Source organism: Cavia porcellus, unplaced genomic scaffold (assembly GCF_034190915.1).
Source record: "Cavia porcellus strain 051 isolate PalLab524CR breed Dunkin Hartley unplaced genomic scaffold, mCavPor4.1 scaffold_7, whole genome shotgun sequence".
NCBI classification, from domain to species: domain Eukaryota; kingdom Metazoa; phylum Chordata; class Mammalia; order Rodentia; family Caviidae; genus Cavia; species Cavia porcellus.
Genome location: NW_026947490.1, coordinates 7569425 through 7578223, shown reverse-complemented (window position 1 = coordinate 7578223; position 8799 = coordinate 7569425). Strand labels below are relative to the sequence as shown.

Below are 8799 nucleotides of genomic sequence, written 5' to 3'. Positions count from 1 at the left end.
TCATGTTAATTCAGCTGCACAGCACATAATCACAAAACTTTACTTTAATCTGAAATTAATGTATGTGAGATTTCAAGTGAACTTCTGTTGGGGTAGAAATTTAAAGGGAAAGCATGAAATATTGTGGGGACTAACAGCAGGAAGAATAGCATATTCTGTACCAAAAGGCTCAATAGCAACAACATTTACAGGTGTTTCCACAGCCATGGCAGAAACAATATCCACAGCCAGAGCCATTTGCAACAATGTCATCTATCCAGTGATGCAAAGAGCTAATCAGTCTACATCAATGGACAGACGTTGTGATGTTAACACAGGCATCCAGCAGTCAGTCAGCAAAATTTTGGCTCAGCTGGAGAGAGGATCTACTTAACTTGTCCTTGCAAGTGTAAAGGGTAAAAGCTTCTTATAGGGGGATTAGAAGATAGAGCAATAGCATCTTTTGTAGCAAAAGGGTCTATAGCTACGGCACCCACAGTTCTATCTACACCCACACCAGCACCCACAGCCATAGCCACACTCCCTGCAGGAGCTTCCATAGCACCTGTGTTACGGGGTGCTAGGAGGGGAATTCTCAGTTCAGGGGTAGGAGAATATTTCTCAAGTATGAATGTTACCCATTCTTCCTAGACCTTTGTGTACTTAAAAATGGATGGGTCATACCTCTCCCGGGCTCTCTTCTCTCCTTCACAGTCAAATGCCTAAAATGAAGGCATTCTCTACACAGTCATTACATTAGGAATTCATGATTTGCTTAGCACTTGACTGGAAACTTCAGAAGCCTTCAAGGAAATAAAGGCACATTATCTAAACACCTGATCTTATGCTTCCAATACATTAATCTTTCGTAATTTTTTTCGTGACTATGATTTAACACACTACCAAGATATTTTGATCTATAAATGTTTCCTTGTGATTTTATTGTTTTATAATTTTAGCAGTTGTCTGTTTAATAATATTTTTAACTATAGTTTTATGATAAATGAGTTTCTCATTTTCATACACATGCCTCTTTTATGAATTTCCCTGAACTCTGGGTTTCATTTACACCTTCATTCCTACCTTTTCTTCTCAACCAACCCACTAGCAAATCTTGAATGCTACCATTGACTCAGCTATCGTATGTATACAGATGATTCCTAAAAGTAAAGTTCTTTTAATCTGTTTCTAATCAACTACACAGCGAGACAACCAGAGGAAGACTTGTGTAAAAATAATAGACAATGAAAAATGAAAGCTGTAATACATGAGAGAATTTAATGAAGTATTCTCGGGCTATATGCTCAGGAAAGCAAGATCTTAGGAGAAATACTGTACCTACTGTATGACTACACTGGGAAATTATTTTACTATGTTAACAACCTCAAACTGCATACTTGAAGTGTGTAGCTGTCACTTGAAGTTTCTTACTACAAAAAACAAAATGAGGAAATATTTGGAGGTGATAAACTTGCTGATACCAATATGGTGATGGAATGAATCATGAGCATATGCCTTTGTCCTCAAAAAATTACTAATTAAATTTGTATGTGTATATTTTTTTTATTTTAAAGAGAAAAAAACATAAAAAGCAAAAGGCAAACAAAAAACAACATACTCATAATTGAAATAAGAGTCTCATATGTCAAACCACGTTGTCTCGTGAATGTGATACGTATAATTTTTAGTAATTTTTCATGTCAGGTATATCTTAGTCAAGCTCATAAACACAAAGACGAGCATACTTTGCTGTATACTCACAAGACGATCAAGAATCAACCCTGTGCAGCACAGATGGTGACTGAGTGATCATCGGTTGGTGCTGTGGACATGTGCAGAGCCTGGGTGGGGTCACAGGCAGACTACAGGGAGGGTGGGAAAAACAAGCTTGTGGAGGGCATCAGAGCATCTGTGTGGACAGGAGTCTAACTACAGAGTCTCACACGTGACAGACCTTCAAGGTGGTAGCTTCCCTGAAGAGGGCGGATAAAAGTTAATGTCACACCAAATCTCCAATGGCATTGTACTTCTAGCGCTTCCTGGACTTAGCAATGATGTGTACTACACCACAACCCTCAGGGTCACTCTGTCAATGTCCTCTCCTCCCCTCCACTGCCTCAGCCTAAAAACAGGACCTCCTGCACATCCGTGTAGCTCCTCTGCTAAGAAAGCTTGAATTTACATGCACATTGAAGGACAAGTGTCAAAAGGTATCTCATCTCTTTCCAGAGAGCAAACATAGAAGGGTGAATCTGAAGCTGTGAGAGACTAATTTTATAGTTGGTGAAGTTTCTTCCAAATTCCAAAAGCTCTCTAGTAGGAATTGGTGCCCATGGAAGACAAAGTGACTGATTTCTTGGCCAAGATATTTGCAAATTATATAACCATGGAAAATGTCCTCAATTTTCCATGACTGCCTAGGAGAAAACAAGAACTACATATAATTAAATTTTGTCAGTAGACCCATGGAATTTATATAGAAAAGACAAATAGTACAGATCTTTACATATAATGGAGATAATGTTGCCTATAAATTTTCCAGTTCATTTATTGAAATATAAACATAGTAAAAATGCTGAAGTTGCTATTTCTACATGTGTTTTTACTGATTTACTGTTTGTGGATTTAATGCTGCTATGGTTTAATATATGACATATATATTCACATGACTATACATGTATATCTTGTATATGTTCATATCATGTATGAAAATATATATCCATATATAAAATATATACATACATATATATACCCTCCTTAATATAGTTTTAGAAGTGATCAAAGTACCTCATAAAATGAACCACAAAATAATAACTATGTATTGTGTACTGAAATTTTCTGAAGAACTTTTAACATATTTTTATAAAAATGTACAATTAATATGTCATAAATCTTATCTTTGAAACCTATTGTGGAGCTTAGTGACTGTAAAACTCGATTGAAATTTTAAAAACACCTACCTTGAGAACATGCCGGCATATTAAATTTTTTTGTTGCTGTTGACTAGGCATTTAGGGACATATCCTAACAATTACTGCTAAGAACAATGTCACGGACTTTTAGTCCTGTGTTTTCTACTGCCAATTTTATGCTTTCATGTTTTATATTCATAAGTAAAACATTTCAAAGTGATTTCTGCATGTGATACGAGCTAGGACACTAACTAGAATTTTCCACAGTTGAGTGTGTAAGTTTCCCAGTACCTCTTATTGAAGAGACCACCCTTGGTCATTGTGTTTTTCTGCCATCTTTGTCAAATGATTGACTTTGAAAGTTGAAATTCATTTCTGCACCTTCTATTCTTTTCTGTTGATCTTTTATACCAATACAATACTGTTTTAATTATGGTAGCCATATGATCCATTTTGAAAATAGATAGTATGACCCTCTAGAATTGTTCTTTTTCTAAAGATTTCTTTGGCTATTCAGGCTCTTCTCTAGTTTCAAGTGAATTTAGGTTGCTTTTTCCTATTCTGTGAGGAATGATGTTAGAACTGTTACAGGAATTGCTCTGTTTGTAAATGACTTCAGGCACTTCATACAATTTAACAATATTCACTTTCCCAAACCACAGCACAGTGTATCTTTCTTTTTATTTGTTCCTTCCTCATTTTCATTCACCATTTTATATTTTACAGTTTTTAATATACAGATCTTCACATGGCTGATTAATTTTTTTTCCTAAATACCTCAAGTAGATCTTGGTGCCCATTATGAATGAGATTATTTTCTTTACTTCTTTTCTTCAAATAGCTACTTGTTAAAGTATAGAAATGCAAATAATTATATGGCTTTATTTCTTATTCTGCAGGGGTTTTTTTGGTATTCATTTGTTACTTTTCAGACTTTTTTTAGTGGTTTGTTTAAAGTTTCCCACATATAAAATCATGCCACCTGAAAGCAAAAACAAATTTTCTTCTTTTCTTCTTGGATGGTTTTTACTTCTTTTTAACGTGTAATTGCACCAGCTGCAATTTAGAGTATACTATGAAATAGCAGTGGCAGGAGTGATTATCCCTATTTTGTTTCTACTTTAAGGGAGAAGTTTTCAACTTTTTCCCACTCAGACATGTCTGATCTTTACTGGATTCAGGTCTACTCTTCAGTATGGTCTGAGAATTTTCAATCAGAAAGGATATTTATTTTAACTGATTTTTTAAACATCTTTTAGATAATCATTGTTTTGTCCACCATTTTATTAATACAATATGCCATACTTTTTCTTTTGAGTGTAGTGAACCATCCTTACACCCTAAGAATGAAACCTATTTGGCCATGAGAAGTGTATCTCTCAACAAACTGTGGATTTTTTTACTAGCATGTTGTGGGGTTTTGTACTATGTTTACCAGGCACGTTGGTATGTCTTTCCCTTTTTTTTTAATGTTCTGCTTTGCTTTGCTATCAAGTAATATTTCATGAAACAAATATGCAAATGTTCCTTTTTTAATTTTTGGAAGAATTTAAGAAGGATATGTGTTAATTCTTCTTTTTAATGTTTTGCACAATTCAGCCATGAATAGGTCAACTTGTGGTCCTTCCTTGATGGGAGATTTTTTATTATTATTAATCTCTTCGTTCATTATTGTTCTATTTATATTGATATGAACTATATTTTGATTTTAGTAATGTCCATATATCTAAAACTTCACACATTTGTTCTAAGTTACCCAGTTTCTTGTTCTATATGGTGGGCAGTTGTGTTTCCAGACCCCTGGCTTCTCTGAGATCTTTCACAACATATCTTCCTTCCAATATCACAGTTCATTCTTTAATTTAACTGCAATAAAAGGTTTATTACATTTTGTTAATGTTATATAAAAACTAATTATTTTCATTGATTTCTTTCTTTTACTTTTGCTCACATACTCTGCTCTTTGCTATTGCTTTCCTTTTGCAAACTTTGGGCTTAAATATACTAGATTAACTTTAGTCACCATTAGTACCTATTTTTCAATGTGGGATACATCATCCTAATTGTTTAGTTTTCACATATTTGAAATATTCTGAAATTTATCCCATTATTTAGTCCTAAATTCACAGTGCTGTGACTGGAAAGATATTTGATATTCCAAAATCTATGTAAATACATGAAAATATATTTGGAAGTTAAATATGTTTTATATCCTAGTAAACAAAGTGCATTCTTGAGAAATTCTGTATCTGGTTATGGCTCTTAAAATGTTCTTGTTATGTCAATTGGGCCTTTACATACACCAAAAATCAACAGATAGATAGATTGATTGATTGATACTGCCTTGAAACTTAGAAACAAATGTATATTTAAAATAACATGGCAGAACCATATCAAAAAGGAAGCCACAGGCAATTATAAGGGAAGGGCTGCTTAGTAGGTGGTGCTGGGGAAACTAGCTTAGTATCACAGGAAATGAAATTGGAGCACCAAATGAACGGAAGAGTAAGAAGAATTAGTCATCCAAATAGGAAAGATAATTGTTTTATTTTTTATTTTAAAAGAGTAAAACAAAAAAAGGCATAGAAATACAGAATCTCAAAAAAGAATAGTAGGAAATTAACACTAATTAATATATTGCATTTTGTTATCTTAGTAGTAGCTGTTCAGGTTATAAGATTTAGGCATAAAAAATGATCAAACAGTCAAACAGTGAAAGCACAAACTGTTCTTTTGGATGAACTAACACAGGTTAGTAGTATAGCTATCTATCTTGTGTATATATATGTGTGTGTGTGTGTATCTATCTGTGTGTGTGTGTGTGTGTGTTTGTGTATGTATTCCTGTGTGTTTATTTCCAGTAAACATTTTTTACTTTTTTATTTTTAAGAGATTAAGACAAAAGAGGAAATAACAAAGCAGATCAGAACAATTTAAGCAACACAGTATTTCACCACAAGACAACCTGATATAACAATAGCTACCATAAAGTCTCTTTCTTTGAAATAGTTGAGCATACTTTTTTACACAATCGTATCAAACATAACAAAATAGTATAAAACCATTCAAGAGAGTGAAAGCATTACAGGGCATTCAGAACCAAATAACAGAAAACGAACAATGGCCACTATATTGTCTCATTGTCCATAAAAAATTTGTTTATAGTATCTCACATAATAAAATCCAATAAGATACTACATGATAGGAAAGATAAAATTTTTAAAGGCATGTTTCCATTGTTTAAAATTGGAAAATTCTAAATTACAAAAATTTATTTCACTCAGATCTATTTCTTTATAGTGTTTAAAGAGGAATATGTTGAGATGGTTTAATGACAAGGTGTCATTCCCTGTAATAAAGTATTTTTAATTTAGATAGTCACAGTATCTTTCAGTCAACTTCATATGAAGCTGACCCTTGTGTATTTGAGAAAACAGTCAGTGAAAACATCACTAGTACATGTAATCAAAGTAAAATTACTGAATTACATACTTGACTTTTGCTTGCTTGGCTATTCGCCGTTGGCAGTGTCACTGAAGGCCAAGGTAATATCATAAACATTCTATCTTACAAAACACAAGCCATGTCCATGAGCCTTTTCTCCTTAGCTACCTTTTAGCTAGGAAAGGTCCCATCATAGCAAAAGACCAGAAAGTGCCAAACGACAGAGAAGGAATGTCCTGTCCACATATTAGTACAAAGGTTCTCAGTGAGACCTCATTGTCTTCTTCATTTGTTCCTCCTCCAGTTCCACGCCTGGGTATTAAAAGGACACTGGTCTTTCTAGGCAACCACTGGGAAACCATAAGTATAGAAGTAAAGAAACAAGATTAAGAACAGGAGGAAGAGAGGACACCGTGCCAACCCTTTACGATTTCTTTGAGAGGTTTACATAAACCCATGTACAGCCTTCAACGTTTCTTTCTCACGTCGGACCAAAAGCTCAGTTTTAATTAATATGTTTATGTCTTCACTACCAGTTTGTAAACCTATGAAGTCAATCATTGCTGTTTTAATTGATTAATTTTAGGGACCAATTTTCTATCTTATTAGTCTCCCTAGCCCTTTGCTTTATCCTCTCAAAACACAAGACTTCAAGCACAGCAGTTGCCTTCATGCTGAAATGCGAAAGGAGTCCATTAACATACAAAGAATTATAAAATATATAAAAATGTTGCTGTTTGGATTGAAAGAATAAAAATCATGGTCTAGAGACTATCAGACCAAAAGTCAAAAATTAATAGTGACAGTAATTCATCACAGACTTCCTAGTAAATAATTTATTAAGAAGTTTATTTTGTTACATTTTATTATCTGTCAATTACATAAGCTTGCTATGCTTCTGAGATAGTTACAGCAAAGACAAATTTCAATAATTTATATTTGCATATTTGACATTATAGCATATGTCTTCAGTAATGTGATAAGAGGACTCGGCCTAAATGAAGTAGAAACAGTTAGATGTTAATTCAGTTGCACATCTGACAACTAAGCTTTTTCTCGTTTTGAAGTTATTGGATGGAGGAAACATTTCATCCAAACTTGCCTCACAGTGGTTACTTCAGAGACGAAGCATTTCTTGGCACAGTGATTAGCAGCAAGAGGAATAGCATTTTCTGTAGCAAAAAGGTCGGTAGCTACAGCAGCCAGAGTTGTATCCATAGCCATAGCCACAGCCAGGGCGATATCCACAGCCAGAGCCGTATCTACAAGAGCGGTATCCACAGCCAGAGCCACAGCCAGATCCATAGGTGCAGCCATAGCCGCAGCCTCCACAGGCGTTTCTGTAGTAGTTGCAACACATAGTGTCAGGGAGGTGAGTTTTCAGTTGAAGGATAGGGCACTTCTCAAGAGTGAAATCCTACAGTCTCCCAGCCCCTTTTATACTTCACAGATGGGTCATACCTCACATGGTCTCTCCTCTGGCATTTTACAGCTGTGTGTCTAAGATGAGGTCACTCTGTACCTGCTCATTTTGCTGGAAATATTGCACTCACAGGTGTCCTAAGAATCTAGCAAGCCTTTAAGGAAATACACGTGTACTCTCAATGCATAAGGAGCAATGATTTCAGGCTCCATCACATCATTCCATGACCATGACATGACACAACACATTACCAAAATCAGGTCCACCCATAAATACATGTTTCTTTGTTATTCAGTTGCTTTAGAGTCCTGGAAATTTTCTGATGAGCAACAATCTGCAGAGTCAAAGTTACTACACCATTAACAACAGCAAGGTCAACTGCAGGGGCTGTAAAATCATCAGGATTTGTTTGTTTCCTGTCCCCTATTTTTAACATCAGAATCACACTGAATTACTTTTTTAATTATACAGCTGAGTGTTCTCACACACTGCAATTGCTCCATGAAACTTACTCCTTCTCTTTGAAAGAAAAGTTGTCCAACCTGTCCCTGACCAAGCAGGTTCCTCCGCGCTTGAGATTTTGTTGAATTCCTGAGAGTAATGGAAGGAGATTTATCCTGAGTTGCTTTAGGGAACAAGTTTCCAAGGATTCAATTTAGAGTGCAAAAGTTGGCTTTGCTTGAGTTCTTTCTAGCTGAGGTCATGTAAGTTCAATTCCTGAATACGTGTCTCTGTGACATTCTCAGGAATGCCACCCCTTGGAATAATTAACCCATAGTTAGTTCTTCCGGAATAATGCTTCTGATGGGAAAATGGAGAACTGGTTTCATTATAGGGTCAACATTTCTATTAGAAGGAACACTATCTAGTTCTCTATTGCACATAAGGGTGAATACAATGAATGGTAGTGCATTATGTATTTCCACATGACAAAATGAATGCATTTTACAATGATTTTACCATGATAAATTGTGAATATATGAATGTCAATTAACTTATTCACCCCAAACAATTTTAACTTGGTCTTACTTTTATGTTCCA

At 34.9% G+C, this 8799-nt stretch overlaps 1 protein-coding gene across 1 annotated transcript; it reads right to left on the bottom strand.

The window, feature by feature from the left end:
- Positions 1-7163: 7163 nt before the first annotated feature.
- Positions 7164-7794, bottom strand: LOC111755988 (keratin-associated protein 21-2-like). Its single transcript, XM_063252383.1, has one exon. The coding sequence runs from the start codon at positions 7693-7695 to the stop codon at positions 7483-7485; it is 213 nt and encodes a 70-aa protein (XP_063108453.1). The 5' UTR covers positions 7696-7794; the 3' UTR covers positions 7164-7482.
- Positions 7795-8799: the final 1005 nt, after the last annotated feature.

Bases quoted from the DNA above. Each gene is read 5' to 3' on its own strand.
- LOC111755988 (XM_063252383.1), bottom strand. From the start codon at position 7,695: ATGTGTTGCAACTACTACAGAAACGCCTGTGGAGGCTGCGGCTATGGC.